At 42.6% G+C, this 26,700-nt stretch overlaps 1 protein-coding gene across 1 annotated transcript in view; it reads left to right on the forward strand.

Annotated features, from left to right (window-relative positions):
- The window catches only part of ARHGAP32 (Rho GTPase activating protein 32), a 3,207,216-nt gene extending 3,183,405 nt beyond the window's left edge, over positions 1–23,811 (forward strand). Inside the window, exon 25 of the mRNA XM_044081098.1 lies at positions 18,518–23,811. Coding sequence (XP_043937033.1) covers positions 18,518–20,809 — 2,292 coding nt within the window. The 3' untranslated portion in view covers positions 20,810–23,811. The remainder of the gene's footprint in view (positions 1–18,517) is intronic.
- The last annotated feature ends 2,889 nt before the right edge of the window (positions 23,812–26,700 follow it).

Genomic DNA, 26,700 nt, shown 5'->3' on the forward strand with positions numbered 1-26,700 from the left:
AGACTTTATTCTACATACTTATGCTCATCTAGGTATCACGGTGAATCATACGAAAACCCAGCTAAGTCGTACTCAACAAATGGAGTTTATAGGAGCCTGCCTGAATACAACTTTTTGCATAGCTTCCCTTCCTCTTTTACAGATTGCAGAAGATAAGGTCCCAGGTGGAAGTTATTCTCTCCAACAACAATGTACTTGCTGTATTAGTTCTACAAGCTCTAGGATCCATGGCAGCGGCTATCACACTGGTTCCACTAGCAAAGTAAGACTTCTGCAGTGGCTTCTAGCCTCCCAGTGGTCCATCCTCACTCACCCCTTGACCCATCTCATCCGATCACCAAGCACTGCAAGAAGGAGTTATTCTGGTGGATGGAATCGGAGGAAATTCTTTTAGGACATTTGTTTTATCCCAACCCAAGGCCACAGTGACCACGGACACCTCCCAGATGGGGTGGGGTGGGGGGGCATTATCTGGGCAGAACAGTCCAAGGCACTTGGTTCCAGATGGAGGCTGATCTGCATATCAGTATTCTGGAAATGAGGGCAGTGCTGTTAGTGTTGCAAGCCTTCCAGGCTGCCTTCCCTCTAGGAATGGTTGCGATTCAGTCTGACAGTATGTCAGTAGTCTGGTACATCAACAGACAGGATGGAACCAAGTCTTACCCCCTGTGTCGAGAAGCTCTCAGAATATGGCAATGGGTGATCTCTTCCAACCACTTTCTGATAGCAACACACATCCAGAGGAGCTCGAACGTGATAGCGGACAAGCTGAGCAGATGCGTCCTTCTGCCTCATGAGTGGTCTCTCAATCCCAGAGTGGCAAAGCAGATTTTCAGTCACTAGGGCCAGTCTTGCTGTGACCTGTTTGCATCACCCCTGAACAAGTGTAGCAGCTACTTTTCCCTAATCCCCCTCAGGGGGGAGTCCCTGAGAGATGCTCTCCTTCACGATTGGGTCTCAGGACTGCTCTATGCCTTTGCCCCTGTTCCACTAATACCTCATTTCTTGAAGAAAGCCATCAGGTTGAGGGGCAAGGTAATTCTCATTGCTTCATTCTGGCCTCTGCAAGTTTGGTTCCCCTTTCTTTGCCCTCACCTAATTCACTGTCCATAGACTATGGACCCAGATCCAGTCCTCCTTTCCCATCCACAGGGACTAGTTTATTCCAGTCTGAAAAACCTCAAGCTTTCACTTTGCTTCCTCCAATTGCATTAATATCCAGACAAAATAATCTGTCCTCTCCAGTTCAAAAAATTTTGTTGGCTTCCCATAAGCCTTCCACTAGGAAGCTTTACCACAGTCAGTGGAAAAGATTTTCTGTCTGGGCACGCGATAATGCTATTGATCCCTTTTTGGCACCAGTTGAAAAGGATTTAGAATTTTTAGCTACGCTTTTCAAACAGGGAGCTACTGCTTCTACCATCAAAGTTCAACTAGGTGCTATTTCCAACTTCCTTGATGGCTTTGAAAATCATTAATCTCACATAGGTTGTGTAAAGTTTTTTATGAAAGGAACTTTGAGGTTAAAACCACCTTATAGGGACCATCTCCTTCCTTGGGATCTTAATATGATTTTACAGTCCATGGTCCATTACCCTTTTGAGCTTACGGCTACTTGTGACTTGAAGTTTCTTTCATGGAAGACCATTTTGTTGGTAGCTGTTACATCCACCAGAAGAATTTCAGAGATTCATCATGATCTTCAAAACCGGCATGTGTTATTTTTCATAAGGACAGGGTGTCACTAAGAAACAACCCATCCTTTCTTCCAAAAGTAGTATCGGAAACTTAACATTATTCCATTGATTTACCAGTCATCTTCCCTAATTTTTCTAAAAAGGGAGAATATTGTTTACACTTACTAGATGTTCACAGACAGTTGCGTTTTTATCTCAGCAGAACTAAGGAATTAAAGAAGTTGGACCAGTTGTTTGTCTCCTTCTCAGATCCATCCATGGGTAAACCAGTCTAAGTGGTTAAGGGAATGTATAAATTTCATCTGCAATAATAAAAACCTCCAGTTACCATCCCCAGTGAGAGTGCATTCTACAAGGGCAATAGCCATGCCTGCTGTTTTTCACTGAAAGGCTTCCATGGATGAAATATGTGCAGCAGCAACCCATGCTACTCCACATACCTTTGTCATTCATTACAGATTGTATCTGGTCTCCAGGGGAAGAGCATCTTTTGACTGTGCGCTCAGGAATAGCCTCCCATAATGCCTCCTAAGATACAAGGTAGCGGGGGACTCTGTCCCATATGTAAAGGATAAATGAAGATTGACAACATCAGACAAAGAAGTTATGTACATACCATAACGTTCCATCTGTTTTGTCGATCTTCATTGATTCTTGGCACCCCTCCCTCCTTCACCCTCTTTCAGACTCCTTGGAGGAATAGACTCTAGTCCTGGTTATCTGTTGTATCATGTATGACCTTGGACATAGCCTCATCAATGGTTATAAGACTATTTTTCCTGTCTTCCTTTATATTTGCAAACTCTGTCTGAGGTAATCTAGAGAGGGGCGATGTAATGTGATCCTATCTCGCCTACATTCTCTACAGATGGGTTTGGAGCCGATCCTCGGCTCCGACACGGCCGCTATACAATAGAACGCAGTCTCTTATTGGCTGAGTTACCTCTTATCCCAGGATGCACCACTACTGCTTCCCCAGTACCTCTTGTGACAAATTTTCTGTCATTTTTTCTGATAAAACTGACCCAAAAGCTGTTTTAACAGCTACTTGTTGTGTGTGATTGTGTATTAGGCGATTTTTGTGGTAAAATTGTATTTTTTGGGCAAGTGTTTTCATTGAGTCAGAGGGGCCTTGCCCTATTCTGCGCTCTTTTTGTTAAGAGTTGTAGTTGTGCAGTTTTTTTGTGTACTTTTTGAAGTTTACTGTGTCTTTACGATGTCGAAGGAACATAGACCATCGGGTTTCAAAAAATGTTCTAAATGCAATTATAAAATGTCCATCACGGACGACCATTCCTTGTGTGTTTACTGTTTGGGCCCGAAGCACCTCCAGGAATCCTGAAGCGTTTGCCACGCTTTTTCCTCTCGCGTATTCCAAGAGAGGAAAAATAAATTGATTTTGAAAGGGCTTATTACCCCTTCCTTTGAGGAAGCCCTATCTTCTTCTTCTTCCTCTTCGAGGAAGAAAAAATCTTCGGCTCCGACCAGCCCGTCGGAGCCGGCAGCTAAAAAGTCATGGCAGGCTTCTCCGTCGGCTCCACGGACTTCGGAGCCGAGGGTGGAACGGTCTGCCTCGATGTCTCTAGCCTCGACTCCTCTGGCTTCGGAGTCGAGAGCTCGGGCATCGAGAGGCGAGTCATCTCCATCGGCTCCACTGCCTTCGGAGCCGATGAGGGTTGCCCGCTCAGACTCTTCCCCTTCGGTGCCGAAGTCCCCATCGGCTCAGAGGGAAATTGCAGTGGTAGTGGAATCTCCCTCAGCACCGATACTTCTCGAAACCATACGGAGCCGGTCCCCCAGTCTTTCGGAGCCGGTGGAGAAGTCGACTCGGACCCAGTCGGTCTCTTCTCGGTCGTCGAGGATGTCTGATTCGGATGTAGACAGGGTGCTTCAAAGGCTTTTTCAGTCTCCGGTCTTTCAAAAGTTGGTCTCGGCTCCAGCCCAGTCGGCTCCGGAGCCGATTTCCCACCCTGCTATCTTGGTTCCTCCTCCAACAGCTTTGGCGCCATTGGAGTCTGTGTTGGTGGAGCCGGTGGAGGTTGTCGGGTCAGTTCCGACCCTAACTCCAACCCTGCCCTTCAGGTCGGGGTTCGGTACGCGGACCTCCTCTGTCGACCCCGGGGGGATGCTTCGGGACCGATCCTTTCGGTTCCGAGCCTCCCTCTCGGTGCGTCGGCGGCGGGAGTTCCGACTGCTGTTGTGGCCTTGGGGGTTGAACCATCCCAGGACTCTGGGGGTCCCGCCTTCAAGGCCATGAGGAGTGCCTTGGCCAAATCCTCTCTGGCCACTTCTACCATCTCACCACCACCTTCCCTTGGCATGGAGACTGGCTCCTTTGCAATCCCCCTGTCTCACGACAGCAGAGCCCGTGGGCCTGAGGTTACCCCCATCGGGGGTTCCCTTCTTCCTGGAGGTCCCTCCGAAACATCTTCGGATGAAACTCCGAGGAAGAAACAGTGCAAGAGGACGCACGTCGACTCCCCTGATGAGTCCCTCACCTCGGATACCGACCTCGATGATGCAGAAGGGTCCCCCAAGTCGTCCTCGGATGATGTATCCTTTGTGGACATCTTGGAAATCCTTAAGCAACGAGGCGACTGGCAGTCCAAACCCCCTTCTGCTGAGGAGTCGGTGTTCCTCAAGGCCTTCGGGGCTCAGCCCTCCGCCTCCTGGGTGTCTCCGCCCTTCGATGAGCTTCTGGATTTGATCTCTCGAAGGGCGTGGGAACACCCGGACTCTGTTGAACCGGTGCCAGCTCGCCCCAATAAATTCCTTTCGGCACCCCCTGATAAGGACGTTCTTTCCAAAGGTGTGGCCGTAGATGCCTTGGTGGTGGCATCTGCCACCCAGCAATATGTGGCAGAGGCTTCAACGTCCGTCCATCCTCCTAATAAGGAGTCTCTAGGAGCATTGATCGGTACGGGAAGCGCACCCTTACTTCAGCAACCTTTACATTAAGGTCTCTGAACTACTTGACGCATTTCATGAGACTGCAGAGGGATCTGGTCAAGGAGCTTTCGTATACCCTCTCCGGTAACTTACCTGAGCAGTTAGCCCAGACGGTTAACTCCCAGTTGGCTACCCTGTCCTCGTTATCCAACTCGTCCATGAGGCTCATTTCGTATGCAGCCGAAGGAGCGAGCAGAGCGGCGGAAACAGGTGTTGCTCTACGGAGACAAGCCTGACTACGCCTGTGTCACTTTGCGGAGGCCTTTAAGTCTTCCTTTGCCGATGCCCCCTTCGATGGGTCCTCTCTGTTTGGACCCAAGGTAAAGGATACTTTGACTCACTGCGAACAGGAGGGTAAGACTTTAACTGCCGTAGGGGCCCGGTTTTCCACTCCCTTCAGACCTTATCCCAAGGCTCGAAGAGGAGGGAAAATGTGGTTCCGTAAGTCTCAAAAGCCTTACTCGTCACAGCAGAGCGATTCCCCTTCTAGTGGCAGAGGAGGGGGAAATTTTTCAGGGAGACGCCGTCCCAGAGGCAGCGGAGGCCCCCGCAACACTGGAGACCGCGAGTCCTTTCGTGGCTCCTCCTCCTTCCAGCATCCCTGAAGGAGTGCCCGACTGTGCAGCTCCGGAGCCAGTCGGGGGTCATTTTTCGAGGCACCTAAAGGCCTGGGAAAGTATCACTCTGGACCAATGGGTGCTCCGAATCATCGCCGGAGGTTACACTATTCCCTTCTCTCAACCCCCCCCCCCATCCCAAAAAATCCCAGACCCGCCACCCAGTCAACGGGATCTGGCAGCCAGCGAAATATCGAAGCTGCTTCAAAAAGGAGTCATCCAACCTGTCCCCGCAGATCAGGCCGGATCAGGGACTTACTCAAGATTCTTTTTGGTACCAAAAAAGACCGGGGACTTGAGGCCCATTTTGGATCTCAGCAAGTTAAACTGATCAGTGAAAAAGTCCAAATTCCGGATGGTCACCTTGCAATCCATTCTCCCGCTGTTGGAGAAAGGTGTTTGGATGTGCTCCATAGATCTCAAAGACGCCTATTATCACATTCTGACAGATCAAGCGTCAAGGAGACACTTGCGCTTCAGCCTAGGAGACAGTCATTTCCAGTTCCGTGCACTGCCCTTTGGTCTCACCACAGCCCCCAGGGTGTTCACCAAATGTTTGGCAGTGGTGACTGCTCACCTGAGAAGTCTAGGATTCCAGGTGTTTCCATACCTAGACGACTGGCTCCTAACTGCCACCTCCAGGCATCTACTCTTCAAAACTCTAGCAGCCACTATTTCCCTAGGCAACTCCTTAGGAATCACCTTCAATTGGACAAAATCCGTATTGCTGCCATCACAGCGTATTCTGTTTATTGGTGCAGAAATAGACTCAAGGCAGATGCGAGTCTATCTTCCTGCGGAAAGGATAGCAACACTGCAGTCTCAGGTTCGGGCATTACTCCTCAGACGTCGCGCTTCAGCGAGAATGGTCCTGCAGCTGTTGGGTTCCATGTCAGCCACCATTCTTCTGGTCCCCTTGGCAAGGTTGCATATGAGGATACTCCAGTGGCTCCTATCAGTCCAGTGGTCTTATCAAGACCTTCCCCTCAGTCACCATATATTGATCACAGAGACGTGCAAACAGGATCTTCGTTGGTGGCTTCTTTCCTCCAACCTGAATCTAGGGCGACCTTTCGTTCCTCCACTCCCCTCGGCCACGTTGACTACGGACGCCTCCCAGACAGGGTGGGGGGGGACATTATCTGGACAGGTCGGTCCAAGGCACGTGGCACTCCGTCGAGAGTCTTCTCCACATCAATATCCTGGAAATGAGGGCGGTGCTTTTAACGTTGCAAGCACTGCACGATCACCTCCCCCAGGGTACGATTGCCATTCAGTCCGACAACATGTCGGTAGTCTGGTACTTGAACAAGCAAGGAGGGACCAGATCTTACCCCCTTTGCAGAGAGGCCATGAAGGTATGGGATTGGGTGATTGCTACCAAATGTTTTCTAGTGGAAACACACATTCCGGGGAGAACCAATGTGATAGCCGACAGACTGAGCAGGAATATTCTTTCCCCTCACGAGTGGTCCTTGAACGACAGAGTGGTAACACAGATTTTCACGAGATGGGGAGCTCCATGTTGCGATCTTTTCGCAACTCCCCTCAACACAAAATGCCAGCAGTTCTTCTCTCTCACCCCGGTTCCGGGGGAGATCCCCAAGGATGCTCTAGTCCAAGCTTGGCCTCCCAGTCTGCTATACGCCTTTCCACCGGTTCCCCTTCTCCCCAAGGTGATTCAGAAGGCGATTCGCTTGGAAAGCAAAATGATTCTAATCGCCCCATACTGGCCTCGTCAAGTCTGGTTCCCCTTTCTTCACAGATATGCATTGGAGGGTCCCTGGTTCCTGGACCAAGTTCCGGACCTCTTGACGCATCAGTCAGGACAGCTCCATCAGTCCCTCCATTCATTGAAGCTAGCAGCTTGGCTACTCCTCTTCCGACCATAGTTAGGAGCCATTCTTTCGACCCTGAAGTCATGCATATTTTGTCCTCGGCTCACAAGACGTCTACTAAGAAGATGTATAGCAGTAAATGGAAGAGGTTTGCTATTTGGGCCCAACTCCGAGGATTAGACCCTATGACAGCCTCGGTGTCAGAGGTTCTGAAGTTTTTAACTTCCATGTTCAACCAGGGTTGTTCGGTGTCCACCATCAAAGTTCAGTTGGTGGCTATTTCCAATTTTCACGAGAGCGTAGAACCACCTTTAATGAGCAACAAGTTGTGCAAAGCTTTTATTAAAGGAGCTTGGCTTCTACGGCCTTCTATATCTCATTCCGCACCACCGTGGGACCTTAACGTAGTGTTAGGTGCATTAACCGCACCTCCCTTTGAGCCGGCAGCAACCTGTGACTTAAAATTTCTTTCTTGGAAGACTGCCCTTCTAGTTGCTATTACATCAGCCAGGCGAGTTTCAGAACTTCAAGCCCTCTGCGTCAAACCACCATACCTGGTATTTCACAAGGATAGAGTATCTCTTAGACCAAACCCATCCTTTATACCAAAGGTTTGTTCTAACTTTTGTTTGCAACAATCACTGGAATTACCGTTTTTTTCCCTAAGTATTCAAACAGAGCTGAGTATACCTTTCACAGCTTAGACGTGCACAGACAATTACGTTTCTATTTGGATAGGACACGCCAAGCACGAAAATCAGATCAACTGTTTGTGTCCTTTTCGGATAGTAAATTGGGCAAAGCCGTCACGAAAGTCACTATTGCCAAGTGGATCAGAGACTGTATCAGTCATATTTATCGCATTTCAAATAAGGAGCTTACAGTTCCAGTGAAAGCTCATTCTACCAGAGCTATGGCCACTTCGGCAGCCTTTCATTCCAAGCTCTCTATTAGTGACATCTGTGCGGCTGCTACGTGGTCTTCTCTACACACCTTTATTTCTCACTACAAATTGGATGTGGCATCTAGGGGTCGAGCTTCCTTCGGTTCCATGGTTCTCCGGACCGTTTTCCAATGAGCCACCCAGGAATTAGGTGCTAGGGACGCTGTCTCATCTGTAGAGAATGTAGGCGAGATAGGATCACATTACATCTTTTAGTTATGTACTTACCATAACTTTAGATGTATGGGATCCATCTCGCTTACATTCCTAATAACCCACCCTCCTTCCCCCTGCCTTGTAGGCCAGAAGAGACTGGACGATCCGAATCCAATTTTTCCTCTCTTGAAACACCTGGCAATGTTATAACAACTGTCTATGTGGGTGTGCATGTGTGCAGACAAACAAGATCTGGGGAAGCAGTAGTGGTGCATCCTGGGATACGAGGTAACTCAGCCAATAAGAGACTGCGTTCTATTGTATAGCTGCTGAGTCGGCTCCGAACTCATCTGTAGAGAATGTAGGCGAGATGGATCCCATACATCTAAAGTTATGGTAAGTACATAACTAAAAGTTCTGGGTAATGACTTAGCTCGAGAGTTTTTGCTTCTCGCAAGCTGTTATAATGGCCGAGCTGGTTCTGAGAGTTGGAACCGAGTCCCATACGTCAAGGATTAATGAAGATCGACAACATGGATGGAACATTATGGTAAGTACTTAACTTCTTTGTTATATTCATTCCTTAACATGTTCATATATTCATGATTTTGTCTGCACCTAAAAGCATTAATAAGAATGTATTACTGCTAAATCTTGTTGACTTGAAAGAAATAATGTTCTTTAGAATTTTGGAGATATTGTCAGATCATATTAGTACCATTATGCAACTTGGAAAAATAATCTTTCAAATGTAAACAGTTATAGTGCCTTTGATTACAAGGAAAAGAGTTTAAATTTAACTATTTGCACACCAGTGGTTTAAATAGTCTTTATTCGTTGTTCAATTTTTGCAGTTGAAGAAGTAATTGTAAACATCAGTCCAGTTATAGATGCAACTCAAAACAAATATATATGAAGAAAACATCTTAAAAACACTGGGTAACTTGGGAGTGTTTTCTAAACAAGCACAGTATTCCATATTCAAATACAAAACTCTATATATTCTCCGATTCATCTTTCCCATTTTGACATGTGTCGCAATTGCATTTTGTTCCATTTGATTGGACTTCTTCACTGCAGTGTTGTCCTCTTTTGAATCTCTGTCAGCTTGATGGGCTTCATGGCTTCCCACTACTCCAGTAAATTTTCTACGTCATCTCCTCTGCGTAGTTGCAAACATTTAAGAAAAGAATCAGCCTTATTAAATTCTGTAGTCCAGCTTTGAATGTTTCCAGGTTATTAGCAGCCTCCATAACTTCCAGTCTCAGCACTCACTTTGACTCTTTCAATATGAGAATTGTGATCTCATGGCTGCTTCTTTTCCCATGACCTAAAATGTATATGTACAATAGTTAGCAGTTTTGTAAATCATATGCATTTTAGGTCATTGGTGAGGGGCACAGACTAAATTTCATATGACATTGATTGCTGTGTTGAAGTTTTAGGCCATTTTGTTGTACTTATGTGAATGTCAGTATTAAAGCCTTGTTAGAGTGTGAATTTAGTAAAGCAGGGATAACATTAGACAGTTGAGATTGTAGTACTAGGTAAACAAGTATGTAATTGGATAGCTTGAGGAGGTAATTTCTGTTGGAGGTTGTAAAGCAGAAAGGCCTATCATAGTCATCCTTTCCTGTAGGGCATTTTATTTTTTACTGAAGAAAATACTCTACCTGTGATAGTATCTAATTAATGTGAGACCCACAGTTGTATCTTACAGGAAAGATGCCACTACTTTTGCCATTTCTGGCTAGGAAAAAAACTAATTAAGGTGTGTACAACTCCGCTGTGGTGACCCCTAACCGGGATAAGCCGAAAGACACAACAACTCAGATACTACGATTTCTTATTATTGTGACTGTCCCTTCTAGATAAAAATGTTTTGGCAGAAGAAGTAGCTTTAATCACTGAATATCAAGAATGATGAAATTTGATATTCTGTGGTTACTGTCATACATCTTGATCTAAAATAATGGTAAGAGAAGCTTCACATGTACTTGCAGTAATAAAGAAACCCTTCTCTTTGTCGGAAAAAGAATATTTTACACTTGTCAGTATTCCTGTCCACAGTTTATTCAGTCTGACCATGGAGACTTTTCCTCACAGCTGTCTGGGTCTCCAAATCACAATAAGATGGTTAGTAACTTGTGAGGAACCTTTAGTTGAACTGTCTCCTAGCAAACTTCTTCAAAGACTAAAGATTGAGATTTAGAAGTGCTTCATGTACAAGATACTGCAGAAAGCATTTTGCTGTATATAAAAAAGTCAGTATTCAGTGTAGCAGAACAAGTGGAATTTACATGTCTATTACTGCCACTAGTATTTTTCCGAGATTATGAACTGTATTACAGCTGAACTAATAAATAGTGATATAGATGATGATGATATATCCCTGGACCAGTTCGACATTGTAAATGGTAGATTATGCCTGATCAGCCTGGTTGAGTTCTTCAAAACCAAGGCCATAGAAAAAGGCATACGGCCCATGCTACCTACCTGAACATTGCCAAAGCCTTTGACACTCCCCTATGTTTAGATTGATAAGTTGTACCAACTACAGATGGACTAATACATAGTTTGCTGGATAGCAAAATTGTTTTGTGACAGAACCCATGTCTTTATGGTTGGGGTATTTGTTCTAGACAGAAAAGTAGCACCAGTGGTATCCCATATTGTTCTCTCTCTTGGCTTCCCTCCTCTTTGGCATCTGCTTCTGTGAATAAAAGCTGATATCAGGGGGCTGTATCTAACCAAGTCTACTGAGCATTTTAACCTGGGGAATTGCCAAATCTCATTCTGATGCTTAATTTCAGTAGCAAAAGCTGGATGAGATAAATACTTGATATGCTAATTATGGGCTTACCTTCGACATCACGAAATGTAGTTTAATTTTCCTTGGTAACATTAACATCACGGCTACTTAACATGTAGATAACACTGTACTTAAATTGAACTAGATATTCATCAGGGACTGAAGTACTTGTGTTAGTAATGAATTCTTCTTTGGCCACCTCACCTCTGTCATGTTTAGAAAAATTCTGCTGAGTTAGACACCTTACCTTTCAAGACATTTCTTCAAGGTCCATCAAAGTTATAGTTTCATTTTATTCTCCCTTGTTAGGCCCAATCATCCTCTTCATCATCATCATCCTCTTTCGGCTTTTCCCATTAGGGGTCGCCATAGCGGATCATCTCTTTCCATTTCTTCCTATCCTCTGCATCTTGCTCTGTCACACCAACCGCCTGCATGTCCTCTCTCACCACGTCCATAAACCTTATCTTAGGCCTTCCTCTTTTCCTCTTACCTGGCATCTCCATCCTTAGCATCTTTTTCCCAAGATACCCATCATCCCTCCTCAGCACATGTCCAAACCAACGCAGTCTCGTCTCTCTTGCTTTGTCTCCAAACTGTCCAACATGAGCTGACCCTCTAATATACTGATTCCTAATCCTATCCATCCTAGTCACACCGAGTGCAAATCTTAACATCTTTAACTCTGCCACATCCAGCTCTGACTCCTGCCTTTTTGTCAATGCCACTGTCTCCAACCCATATAACATAGCTGGTCTCACTACCCTCTTGTAGACCTTCCCTTTCACTCTTACTGGTACATTTGCCCCAATGGCATGCACCTCTCCAAAAAAACAGCTTAAGAGACCTCACCTCTGAATCAAAAGGATTTTAGTCTTGGCATCCTTAACTGACAAACTAAAAGCCCTTTCCTTGTCCCTGTCCTTAGAGTCATATAGGCTCCAGAGGGATGATCTCTGTTTAGCCACCCAGGCTACGAAATGATCTACACTCTTCTGAACTCCTTCACCTAAATGAAAGTAGTAGTACCATTCTGGATAATCACAACTTTTAATCTGGGATCTGTGGGGAAAAATGTATTTAATGGAGACTACTGCTACTCTCCCACATATACTGAATGATATGGCTAAACTTCTTTATGGTCCCTAGCTGTAAGATAAGGGAACCTAAGAAATTATGACAATGCAGTTCGCACATTTATAGCTGTGGTATAAAAAGCTCTAATTTATACTTTTAATTTAGAAGATGATTCAGCTAGTTTGGCATTGCTATTAACATCTATGTATGAGACTCTGCTGTCAGTTGGGACTCTGTCCTTTCAAAGAAAAGGGACTTTGGTGGACAGGTTGGAAAATAAATTTTATACCTTTAGTGCTGTAGCTTTTACACCTAATAATTCCCTATCTTACTTTTTTTGCATATCAACTATGGCATGTAAGGTGATTAGTGGAGAAAGCAGTATTCTGAGTTGGACAGACTGGGCTGTACAAAACATAATGCAATAGAATAAGTAAACTTTTCCCCTTTTGCCGGTTGAGGTTATAATACGTTATATGAGGAAGGTAGTGTTGAAGTATTTCCAATGACAAGGTGATAGACTATAACCACAAATGGTTAAAGGTAAAAAAAGAAATGGGACTAAGGAGTGTATATAAAATTATTTTAATTAAAGTATGCAATGTCTGGCTTTCATTTTGCCTGGGGGAGAGGAAATACAGGATGTGTATAATTAAGGATTATAAATGTGGCTTGGGAAATGGTGGAATGTTTATTTATTTATTTGACATTTGTTTATCAGGAAAGTCAGACTAGGTTGGGTGCCTATTTTCAGTGGAGGCCCGGGGAGAAAAGCTTCAGAGGCAATTAGCATATTACATTAGCTTATATTAGCTTTAAAATGAAAATGAGTACGTTTACCCTGGGAATGGCATTATGTCACTAGAGTAAGAGGTAAGATGTTATGCAACTTAAATGCATGTATGGATACATATTTAAATTCAGTGTTAATGGAATGAAAATTGTAGACTGCTGTTGCTATGTTTCTGTTACAGCAGTGAAACTCTGCTATTAAACCATGTGAAGTTCTAGAACAGATTCAGTACACTGTCTTTTTAAAATGCTAGGTACAGAGGGTAATGAAATGAGGTAAAATGTCTAAAAAGAGCAGATGGGGGGAAACAGGATTATATACATTTGAATGCTTTCATGATTATATGGATGCTCTGACCAGTGCATCAATGACTGGAGTGGTTATAAAGAGGTATGCTTAGGTTTGGTCATAGAGATTACCACAAGATTTTCTGTCACAGATCTGTGATGTTCCTATAGATGGTAATCCTTTATCTCTTAGTAAATCTACTGACCTGATTAAAATTTGAGAAAAGGAAAAATTCCAAAAGCTTCAGATTTTTAATCCCCCTTCAGTCCCACTCTTTCCTAGAAAGTATCCAATTTCTAATAGGCAGCTCCATAGAAAATCGGCACGTTCAACAGCCTAAGTATATTACTACAGACCAAGCATAATCTTTCCATCTATTTCCTGAAAGAAAGGTTAATTCAAACTAGTTTTCTTAAACAAAATGCTTCATTATTAACCCGTGGGATTGATTAGAAGTGAAATATTTAGCTTGGCTATGTGCATTGTTCAATTGTACCAGCATAGCTACAATATGAAAGTCAAAAGGCTTCTGCAAGTAGTTATGCTATTCTACAATTCTTTTTACACTTCTAGACTGAAGTATTGAAATGTACATCACATTTTACTCAGTACAGTAAGCACTGCAGTGCCATCACCATTCATTTAGTTTTTGTGTAGTCTCTTTCATTATTTGAATACAGAATACATCACATCAGAATGAAAGTTATGTATTGCCATAATGACTGATCTGTAAGAAGTTTCTTCATTTTGGTAATTGCTATGACTGGTGCTGTAGGCATTAGGATGCGTGACGGATAAAATGTGCTTGTATCCCTTACTCTTCCCTTCTTTTATCACTTGTAACATTCCCCAGTTTTTATTATTGTAGCACTGAGCTCAAAGAAGAAGAAAAGGACAAAGGAAAGAAAAAAAGAATTGCAGCTAATAAACACCATAGATGGGAGATGGAGGGAAGGTTATGATTCTTAAAGATGGATCACCTCTCTATAGATCTGTTATGGTAATTACATAACTTTCATAACTGATAAGAACAGATTCATCTTTAGCAATAGGACAGAGTCCCAAGCCAGCCTTTTTGGGTGGCCACTGTCAAGGGACAATACCAGAGATTTGACAGTACACTGGAAAGAATACCTGGACCTGGAAATAATTTCTACCTGATACTGCCTCACAGAGGTATAAAAGGAAAACAGGATTGTGACTGCACAAATTATCTCAGCAGTGGTATTACAGAAAAGGCATAAGTAGCCGCCATTGTTGTAGCTGAGTGAGATTCAGGAGTTGCTTGCAGAAGCTTTCCATTTTATTGTGAAGGAATTTGGTGCATTTAGCCTGTAAAGGTTGAACTTAGAAATATCATGTTGTGTAAATTTAGCAAAGAATGCAACTAACCATCCTTCAAAATTATTTTAGGTCAGTCCATATAACGTCTAAACTGTCAGTGGTCACCCATATAGTGGAAGAGGCATTTGACACAGTTACAGTATTGTAAAAACATGGCCAAGTGACTGATTCAGATTTGATTTTATGGTGACTTTTATGTAAGCACCTCTCTTTCTTTGTGAAAAGTTAAATACAGAGGCTTGCAGCCACCAGGATGACAGGATTTCAAACACAAGGCCTACGTTAAATGGTACTGACCTTAAAAGCAAAGGAAGGGAAGTCTAGACTAGAGTGAAAGTTAAAAATAGCAGCTATTTGAATCTGAATAAAGCAGTAGCCAAGACAGGACCAAGAGAACAGGAGCCGTAGAATAATCTTTTTGTTGGAAGTCAATAAAAAAAAATCCATTTGTCTTGGTATATCTTCTGGGTAGATGCCTTTTGAGTGGAGGAAGATATGAAATCTGCCTCTCTAAAAAGGCAGGATTTATAGCCATTACTGGAAAACCCAGACCCAACATCCTTAGGATCTGCATTGGCATTTACATGAAGGTAAGATTAATGTAGATAATTGTATGATCATCCTGAAATTCTCCCAGTGTATGCCTTATGCTGTCTTTGAGGCTGGAGGCAACTTTTGAATATGGGTTTATTTGCTAAGTTTGCAATTGCCTAGCACTTTACTTTTGAAACTTTGAAGAATAAGACTGCAATGTAGGGGTTTCTGCAGAAGAAATGTGCTCAGCAGGAAAGTTGTTTATGTGAAAGCCAGGAGTCGTCATAGGGAAATTTTGGAATTGATAATTGGTAATGATTGCCATGTTTATATGCACTTTCTTATATTTAAGAAAATAATATCTTAAGAACCATAGCAGCTAGACATTTGCTATTAGTGTGACAGGTATCCAACCAAATGTTGGCTTCAGAATGAATGAAACCTTATGCAGCATTAGGTGTTGCATGCTTACTGAGATATTGACATAAATGTGAATAATATGATTTTCACCTTCTGAAACTGTTATATTTCTACATCTTTCCTTGCTAGATGCTAGGTAACTGTGGCGAGTGTGTCCACACTACCAGCTTTCTGTTGATACTTGACAATACTGTCCATGTAGTGCACAGCACTCGGTAACTGTACTAATATGTCTGTATATCATAGTTCAAGAGCTTCTTTGTGGTATAGAGAGAGAAAGCCCTGCCTGCATCGTTAGGTTAGCTGCCAGCAGGAGCTAGCAAGAGAGAATGGGAGTGAGTGGCAACTGCCTACCTTGGATGAAGGAGATGGCTGTGACTCATCACATGGATGACAGTGGAAGCACTAATGTCCACCCCATGAAGTCTACTGATCCCAGTCTGCCACGTGCAGTCGCACTGTAAGATGAGGGGAACCCTCAGAGGGCATTTGTAGCATAGCTCAGAAGAGCTGTGACAGAGGAGGGGAGTACTCCACTAGGGAAAAGGATTGGGCAACCTCTTAAGACCAGTAAAGCTGGTCCACTCCTTACCATTTGACTCGAGCTTTGAGCAGATGAGCACACGGGGAGGATTCACAGGCAGGAATGTTAGGGTTCCTGCCTGCCCAGGAATCACCACTCCTGCAGCTGATGAAAAGAATGAACTTTTCAGGTGCAGCTAGAGGAACCTGCTTGGGGGGGGGGCATATCTCATAATGTATACATGTGAATAATTTACTATATTGTAATTTTTCTTCATCAGAAACACTGTATACTGATGTACTTTCATTGCTTTTTCACCACATATTGTTGGCTGTGACAGTAATTTGTGCACAACAAAGCCATGTACATGTTACAGTACTAATTAGCACAGAGCTTTTCAGGTATATTTTATGAACCTCTTATTAAATTCATCATCACCATCCTGGATATTGTTTGCATGTTTGCTGTTCAGTGCAGCAAGGCTGTCCATTAGTGAAACAAATGCAGATAATTCCTTCATGTGTGAAACTGCACTTAGTGAAAAAGGCAATATTGCATTGAAGAGGTGCTAAATAAGGAAAAGTAGGATCAAGGTGGTGTAGATTAAAAACAGGCACACTTGGCCAAAAACAGCTACTTGACTGCCAAGATGACACAGAATGATTTCATGTTATCGTTGCAAGATTTGTGGATCAATTAGACTGCAGACATATGTCTGACCATCAAGGAGAAAAGGTATTTTCCTATAAGCATTTCCATTTCTTTTGAGAATTATTGGATAGTTCAACCTGTTGTCACAGTTTAACACAACAGATACCATGTTACTTGAGTGATTGCACAGAACTGTAGCTTGTGCTGAGTGACATTTTGTAGGTATAGTCCGAGGGCTGTGCAGTGACTGTGTTATTAGGCATTTTTTTTTTTAGTGGCACCCCTCACTTTCTCTAAATGGAAGCACAGTTTGAAAGTACTTAATATACTTCCAGAGTTTTGGAAATTGTTTTTTGCTGCACAGAGATTGAGAATCTCTTAGGGAAGAGACTACTGCATATTAGACATCCCATTTAGCAGTGACTATTGATATGCACAAGTGGATGCTGTTTAGCATTAATGACTTAATCCAGTAACTCATCAATGCCTGGTGCCTTTCTTCAGCCATCTGCCTTCATGATTATACAACATGTGTTAGTGCCATGGCAAACAGTCAATAGATAGATGCAAACACATGCTTTTCAGAGTCTTAAGCATATCTATTCATTTATTTTTTACCAAAAGTCAGCAGTAGAATAATGATGTACTATCAGACAGTTGTACATTTTCAAAACCGTCACTCATAATGGTTGACAGTAGGGTTACTTTTGAGTCTGTAGTCATGTAGAATTAGCAGGGTGCCATGCTGGGCAGGTACAGTTGTTGTTCTCCATAACGTACATGGGTTTTATGCTCAGGCATATACATATGTTAGTCTGTCATGTGCATTAACAGTCTTTTTGAAGTCTGTTACATTACAGTAAAAAGATAAAGCTTATGTAAGTAAATATTCTGATATATCATTTTCAAATAAATTGAATCCTAAAAAAGCTTCACTCTGGAAATGTTCCATATTTTGCTTGTAATCTGATTTTTGTGTTTTTCTTTTTTCTTTTTTTGCACTTGAAATATCACAATAAATACAGGTAACACATACATTCTTGAAATACAAACATTTAAATTGTTTCCCTTAAAAGCAGTAACCTTATTACGTGTAAACAGTTACATAATTTATATCAGCAATGGTCACAACTTTCATCTCACTGCCTCATTCTTCTTAATTCGGTGTTCTATCCTATTGGCTTCTACCTCCCAGGTATTTATTAATAAAATGTTAGATAAGCTCATTATGCTTATTTTTTTGTACCAATTACTTCTTGGATCCATAGTTGCAGGAATGCATGGGATGCATCTTATCAAAGACGGTCATTTAAAGTATGCTATGCTACGTACCTTCCAGCATAATAAGCATTTTCTACTTGGTCCCAAAAGTATTTTAGTTTTGATCTTCCTTTAATAAGTTCCCCATATTGTAATGTTTAACTTAGTAAGCTTTTCCATTTAACATTGGCAGTTTGTTCCCTCACCAAGAATAATGTGGAAAAATGAATCCATCCTTAATTTCTTTCTTTATATGTGGGCATTTTGTGGCAAGTGTTTTCTTATTCTAACATTTTTTTTTATTTCAGTTTCTTAAAGGAAATTAGTTTTGGTCATCAAAATTTTGCTTTAAAAAGTGATCCAAGTAGTAAGTACAGCACCTTGTGTGATTAAAAAATTAAGAAACAAAACAGGGCAGTGCTTTAGTATTACATGTTTTTCCTTACCTCTGCATATTTGAGACTGTTTTGTTTCTGCTTTTAAGTATTATTTTAATAACAAAAAGCGCTGCGTTACCTAATTCACTTTTTTTTCACTCTTTATGCACTTAAGTAATATGTTCTTTTATGTGGTTTATGCACTGTCTCATTGAACTTTGTTTCATTTATGTTCTAGGTGCGAGGAGGATTACCCTCTCAGATTACAGAACGACACTGTGAACCCAGGATGGCTGAATCTGAAGCAGCTCCAGTTTTTCCTTCTAATTTGTCTTACAGTGGCTCTACTTGTACAGCTTTGACAACATCAGCAGGCCATACTGGGCACCAGGAGAAACCAAGAGACATCAAACCTCCAGTTTCACAGCCTTGGACAGAGTCTGTGCCCCTTCCCCATTGCTACAGCTCTACACCACCAGTTCCTCCCATCCGTTCACTTGAGAGTAAACTTGCTGCTGCTGCACATTCCAGTCAGGATGCCATTTGTGCTTTTAACTACCATTCTTTGCACAGTGCTACTCCTCCTATGCCTCAGTGTCCTGATGAAGCATTTACTCCACAACCACCACCGCTGCCTAAGCACCCATCTCTTCAACCAGCATATATCAATCATTCCAAACTAGAAGGCATGCCAACTCCTAGTGCACCAGAAAATTTTGTCCACAAAAAGCAAGTTGCTCTCCCTCCACCTGCACCATTTCATTGCAAGCCAGAAAGTGAGACGCATGTTTTATACCATAGCAAGTCAGACCAGCATCAACTCTACGCATCCAGATCTGAGAACAGCCCTTCAATGGCCATCAGATTTAACACATTTAGCACTCAGCCCAGAACGCTTTCATTGCACCTCTCTAAGCCTCGCCATTCCAGAACAGATTACCCATTTAGTGGTAATTCTAATTTACGAACTTCTGGCTATTCCCAGTTGGAGAGTCCAGCATACCCTACTATTAGACGAGTGCACTCACTTCATGCAACTCCTTCGTCAGTCCGCTCAGTTCCAATCTCGCGTACAGAGGTACCACCCGATGATGATAATTTCTATTATTCACGAACACCTTTTCAGTATAAAGGCCATCAGACCACTCTTCCACAATCTGATTATCATGTGACACAGTTACAACCTTATTTTGAGAATGGTCGTGTTCATTACCGGTACAGTCCTTATTCCAGTCCGGGCTCTTCCTACCTTTCTTCTGATGGAGGCTTTTATAATGTGGATCCATATGGAACAGTGCGACTCAGGCAGTTTCACTCCTTTAATGCTCGAGATGTTTCACCTTACATCAACAGATTTCAGATGAAAAATTCACACCCTGCTATTCCAGCATATCTACGTGGAGGCACCCTTGGGCATCCACTAGGAAAGGAGCACAGTTTTGTCAGTCGGGATGTACCACCATCTGATGTCAAGCAACTGTACATGCCTTGGGATCCAGAAGAGAGAGAGAAATATCGCATGCAGTCAATAAAGCGAGAAATACGCACTAGACAAAAGGTAAAAGGGCCAGTGATGTCACAGTATGATAATGTCGTTCCTGTTCTTCAGGGAGAAATGGGAGGGCTTGAAGTCATACATCTTCGTAGTAAATCAGATCCTGGAAAAATTGGCTTACAGGTGTCTGGGGAGGGGAGAGAAGGAAAGTATTTGGCAGCACTAAAAATGCCTGATGGAGAGGACCATTATTATCGCCAGTCTCCAGAAATGGAAATAGACCGATCACAGTATGCTAATGTACATGGAGAGGGACAAATTGACAAACCAACCCTTCCTCAGAAGCAAACCAGTAATAGGAGCAGGAAGCAGCAGGATTTAAACTATGATTCTTCTGAACACAGAACCCACATAACACAGATAAGCCAAAGGCAACTCCCAGAATCAAAAAATGGTCCACCTTACTATGTAGTGACCAATCCGATACTTGAATATAATTCAAAAAATTGGCAAGAACTTCCAGAGCCAAAAGGCTATCAAGGTGCCCCTGGTAAGTACCAAGTAACTGTGCAAGATTCTGCAAGAGGGAACAGAGAATTGAGGGCCCATGAGTTGGACAGGGCAACATGGGTCCGACAGGCAACTGGAAATGAAATCCCCTCCAGAGACGACTACAAAGAGGCAGAACTGTTTGTTCCATCCATACCTCCTCCAAAACCTGAAAGGGGTAGCAGTCTTCGTGTTCAGCACCACCCAGATACCCCAGAAAGGGACCAAGGCTCTCAGCTTACATACCAAACCTATGGTAATCGACACAGTACAATGACTGTAGTATCTCAGTATGACAATGTTGAGGACTACCATGCTATGCCTCAGCATCAGAGAGCTAACTTTGTTGGCAGTACTGGTGTTTTCACAGCTTCAAGCCTTCCTCACCCACACAGCAGGGCATTCACCACTGCTTTGGGGCAAGGGACTTTCCTTTCCACAGATCTATCTTTACAAAGACCTGAGGCAGAGATTCGTACAGACTGAGCAGTACAGGACAAACAGATAGTAGCTGATGCAGCCTCTGCTGGCCAGTGGACTGTTTTATTTTTTCAAGAAAAACTTAGAAACTGTTTTTATTGTTATAAATGTAACTTTTCTTTCATTGAAAAAACAGCTCTGAATGATCATTTACTTGTGCAAGAATATCAAAAGAAGTTGCTTTAATGAAAGAAATGAGAAGGTGGTGGTAAAAAGCATAGAAGCCCTACAGTGAAGGGTTCAAGTATGAAATAATTTTTTGTGATTATGACTAGTTTTTACCACATGATTTTTGAGTGCCTGTTCCGCAAGTGTTGTATGGCCCTTTTGATGATCTGCACGTCTTTCTCGAATTGAGTTATCAATGGCTACCCTCAAAAAACATTTAGGGATTAAGTAAAAACTTTGATTATATCTTTTAGAACAATGAATAGTGCAGTCAGGGCAGGTATGAATGTTCCCTTCGTGCCAAAGTAAGTTAGGCAACATTAGTGAAATAAATCCATTGATTGTGCTCATCTCCTATAGTTCAGACTCCATGCCATTCCTGTTAAAGGAGACTTCAATTATAGATTAACAATTTTTTTTCCTTAAGTAGTCTATTAGGTGTGCCTGTGCCTGCCCCCTCCATTTACATGCTGGCATCACTGTTGAAAAGCGTCATTAAGATATTTTATTTTCCATGTTTAGTTTTGTTTAGCCAAGTGTCTTGCTATGCTGTGCGTGACTTCCTGATGTGCTGTTCTGTGCAGAACAGCATGGATGCCACACTTCATACTAGATGTAATTGTAACCTTTCAGAAAAATAGAAAAATGTCTGGTAGACCCCCCACCCCCCACCACCACCACACACACATGTTTCCATTTGTACAAAATGTATTTTTTTTATTTTTCCCTTAGTGTTGAATAACAGCAGTGAGGCAGAAGGTATCCTGCGAAGTTGTACAATGTATCGTGCAAAAAAAAGAAAACAATGAAGTTAATAGTTTCTCCAAAAGTGTAAGCAAATATCAGTCAGCAGTATTAGTGGCCTGCATTTGTGAACAGATTTGAATAGCTTAGAGGCTAGACCAAGTGTCTAACAGGTCCCCCCCCTCCCCCGGTACCACTATCTGACCACCTAGCAGAGGTTAAAAGTATGGATTGAAGAATGCAGGTAAATTAGCATACAGAGGTATGCAGCATATGTATAGTGGTAAGGTCCTGTGCTATGCCTTTTCAGAAAACAAGAGCAGAATTTGGGGGTGCCTTGTTCTTGGTCATTAGCAGTGTCCAGGACGTTGGTCACATTTAAAAGTTTCCACCTCATAGTGTTTACCATACCACTTTACCAAAGAAGGATCCTTGTTCTGTGTAGGGTGGTTGTCTGAGAGTATATTAAGTTAAATAGTTGTAAGAGATATAAGGATGGTGCTCTGGTCAGGAGTGGCCCGCTGTAATCTCAATGAAAGGATCCATCTAAGTGTACTGTATTAAAACTGCCATTTAATGGATGTAAAACAATTTATGTTTTAAAAATTTGTGCTAAGAGTTCTGCTTTTAACAAGACCTTCAATGTCATAAACCCCTGATGATAACATTTTACATAACAGCAATGTGAGTGAAAAACTTTTAAGCCAAGTTTGTCAAGGACAAATGTTTGAATAGGTGAACGTCTGTGCCCTGGGGTGGTATTAACAGTTGGAGAGAGGGCAGCATTCTATATAATTTAACATAACTGTATTTCAGCAGGTGTAGCTTCCAAGTTACTAATCCAGCATATTATTTCAAAACTGTACTAATGCTGACTTTTTCACTTACTGTCTTTAAGCAATTAAGCACAACTAGACAAAGGTGACCATACCTCATGCATTGGTGTTATAAAGCCTAAATGAGTGACTCGCTAAGTAGTATGTGAGGACATAACCTGTAAGCCACACTGTGGGTGTCCAGATCCAGTTTTAAGTTTAAAATGTGATGAAAATATTTTGAGCATTACCTCACGGTCTCCAGCTCACACTAGACAGCGCACAACTCTAATTTTTTTTGTCATTACGTCTCTGCTTCTGGATCAGCTATGATTCAGTGGTATATTGCACTGTTTTGCTGCAGTTACTGTACTTTGAATGAGTCTACTTTAAGAGTATACCAAGAATCCAATGGGCTTAGTCATCTGACAAGACATTTTTAATCACATGGATCTGTTTTTGCTAAGGCAGTTAAGTTTAACAGAAGTATTACATGTTAAGATTGTGTGGATTATATTTAGTATGGTTTAGGCATTTTTGTCATATTTTACTGCAGAAATTGCCTTTGTTTTATGTAGTATTACAGAGAAAACTGATACATGGATCTAACCCATCAAGGCAACTCTACATATTAATTTGTACATCTGATAATTAAGGAAGACTCACTTTGAGAAAGATCAAGAACCTGCAGCTAAAGCAAAGTAATCATTGCTTTATACAGATGTATTCTGTTAGACCTTAAGTAAATGACACTGCTGTTTCTTTGTTTCAGAATGAAAACACCAAATGGTACAGTGTGATTAAAAATTTCAAACTTGCACAGTTTAGAATTCAGGTAAAATACGTCTGTCAGCTGAAACATTGCACATTTATGTTACCAAGATTAGGCAGTTCCTTTCCTTTAACCACTGCAGTTATGATAATTGCATATGAACATGTTTAAATAAGTCTGCTGGAAATGAAGGTGTGTGTAACTATAGTTGTGTATGTCATTGGTGTTTAGCTGGGTAAGGTTCCCTGTTGTAATTCTGATCCCCTGGATTATGAACATATATCAGAACAGTGAATGTCAGACATCAGTATTCTCCTGTAAAGTTGATTTTTATAGGGGGCATGTCCTGTGCCCCCTGCTTTATACCTTGTAGAATTGAATATTCCCAGAAACTGCAGTCTTGGACTTAGTGTGTCTAAATTCTGCGTTTTGGTTCATAGGTTCTTGGTTGGTACTAGGCTATCAGCCCTAGGGCCTATACAAGCCTAGCCATAACAATTCCCTGGCTATTTCTTCCCACATTATTTACTTTCCTGGACCCCTGTCTAGCAGGGCGACTGACGTGATCCCTGAGGTGAATTTCCTTTTTCCCATCCAATAGTCAAGGTTCCTCTTGAAGAGGTCCAAAGAGGCACTCTGCTTGACATGTATGGGCAATCTATTCCAGAGTCTGGGGAGTCTCTGGGTCAGGAACCTATCCCTCCAGCATGTTTTGTTTATTGTGATGACAAGGTTTAGATCCCTGGAGCGTGTAGCTCTGAGGGATTGGGATTTCTTTAAGTGTAGCATGCCCAACAGCTCTGGGTTTGACATGGCCTTGTATGTTAAGCAGAGATCGCCTCTGAGTAGACAATATGCGACAGAGTATAGCTGGAGTTTTTAAGGCGGTCAGTGTAGGGCATCTGCTTTAGGCCTGTGATTCTTTTAGTGAGGTATTTCTGAGGCCTTTCCAGTTGTTGCAGATGTCTTGAGAGGTACATACCAAATGGGGCGTTGTATTCTATAATGAGTCTAATGAGGGATGAGTACAGTGGGACAATGACCTCCTTTTTTCTGGATGAAAAGCCCTTCGTGATGAGGTGTGCCACATAGAAGGATTTCCTGACTGTTGTGGCGATGTGGTTATCGAAGGTGAGACCACTGTCCACCTGTGTCCCTAAGTCTCTTATCACACTTTCTGTGTTTAGTGTACTGCCACTTGTATGGTAATTCATGGATACATGTTTTTTCCCAAAGGGGATAACAATACATTTCTTGGCATTGAGCTTGAGCCCATGGCTCTGGCACCAAGCATCTGTTTCTATAAGGCCCTTTTGTAGAGTATCCACATAATTTGGGGATTCAATAATGGCTCCCAGTTTGCAGTCATCTGCAAACTTTGTTAGCCAGAGTCCCTTAGTGTTGACCTGTACTTCAGAGAAGTAGATGCCAAACAAGAGTGGCCCCAGGACTGAACCCTGAATTACTCCTGTCTGGAGCTGGATTTGGAGTCGGCTACTTTTACAGTGTGGGTTCTATCAGTAAGCCATTTAGCAACCCATGGGTGACATAGGGATTAATGCCCAACTTAGTAAGTTTATCTATGATTCCAGAGTGGGGGATGGTATCAAAGGCCTTGGCAAGGTCTAGATAGGCTGTGTGGACCACCTTACCCTTGTCCATGGCTCTGGAGACCGATTCAAAGAAGACAGTCGGGTTCAGGAGACAAGATCGGCCCTTCACAAACCCAAACTGGGTGGGGTCCAGTGTTTGAAGGTTGTCAATGTCTTTGTTTATAAGTTCCATGATAATACGCTCCATGGCCTTGCAGATAAGGCTCATCAGACTGATGGGACGGTAGTTTCCGGGATCCAAGGTGGATCCCCCCTTGTGGATTGGGATAACTGCAGCTCTGCGCCACTCAGTGGGCACGAAACCTGAGGTGAGGCTATGATTAAACATGACACTTAGATGAGGTGCCAGTTCATATTGTAGTTCATGTAGTACACAGCCCGGGATGTCATCTGGTCCCATGGATGCTGTATTCTTGGCTTTAGAGAGTGCGTTTTGTACCTGTGTGGCCGTCATTACTGGAATTTGGCAATCTTCTGGTATTGAGATGGGCCATTTAGGGGGTGAGAGGGGGGTGAAGTTGTCACTGAATCGATCTGCCAGGATATTGGCAATATCCTTCGGATCAGTATATTTAATGCCATTCTGTTTTAGCTCAGAGCAGATCTGAGCATTGCCATTTAGATTCTTGACATAGTTATAGAATGCTTTGTGGTTGTCTTTGGAATCTTTGGCAATTTTATTTTCGTAACTAGCATTGGAGGATTTTATGAGGCATCTCAGTTTCTTACTGAGGCTAGTAAGGGAGTTTTTTGCATCCTGGGATTTTCCTCTTTTCTGCAAAAGTTTATTCCTTTTGTTGTAAAGTTTGTTTATGGCAGGGGACCACCAGATTGGCTTCCTTTTTGGATGAGAGCATTTTGGTTCTATTTGGGATGGCACGATTCATGCATGAGTGGATGTGCTCGTACAGTGCCTTAGTGTAGGATTCAGCAGTTGAACTTTCAGTTCCGTCTGCATGGGTGTCATGAAGTTTGTCACTTCTGACTTGAGTAGCATGAAGTTGGCTTTGGAGAAGTTTTTATGGTGGTTTCTTTACTGGGGGTGGGGTGGGATGTGGATTTTAAGGGTGATTAGCTTATGGTCAGACCTGACTAACAAGGGGTGACCATAGGTATGGAGCATTGATTTCCCATGTTGGTAATGACCAGGTGTAGGATATTGGAGCCCCTGGTGGGACTATGGATTAGTTTATCCAGGGCGTTGGAATTTATGAATTCCAAGAACCATTAGCAAAGGTGTTGGGACATGAGTAGTTTTCCCAGTTAATGGCAGGGTAGTTAAAATCACCCAGTATTAGGGTGTTTGGTTCTATCTTAATATTTTCCAGTATGTTTAGAAAGGTATAGTGAGAATCTTGGGGTATGGTGGGGGATCTGTAGCAAGCTACAATTTGGATTGCAGTCTTACCTAGTGTTAGTTGCACTTGGAGAATTTCAGACACATTGTGTTGGCCAACTAGCCTGGTGGTGTGAATATCCTTAGTGAATATTGACACTCCTCCACCTTTAGTGTTTCGGTCCTGGTTTGGTGGCCGAAAAGTGTGGTAAGAGTTGTAGCCTGGTATTGCAGGAGTGCTCTCTGGAGCCTTGAATTGGTGTTTAGCTGGGTAAGGTTCAGTGTTCTGAGATTCTCAGTAATGTGTCTGAGAATATCTAGTGGTTACTTTTGCCCTAGGTCACAGCACAAGTAAAGCTGGCACTGGGTTTTATAAGCCTCTTCCCTTAAAACGTTTTGACATGTACTTTAGTGAGCTGCATTGTGTGTAATATACAGCCTATATCACA

The sequence above is a fragment of the Protopterus annectens genome, chromosome 8.part0, assembly GCF_019279795.1.
Source record: "Protopterus annectens isolate FY-2018-M chromosome 8.part0, PAN1.0, whole genome shotgun sequence".
Classification (NCBI taxonomy): domain Eukaryota; kingdom Metazoa; phylum Chordata; order Ceratodontiformes; family Protopteridae; genus Protopterus; species Protopterus annectens.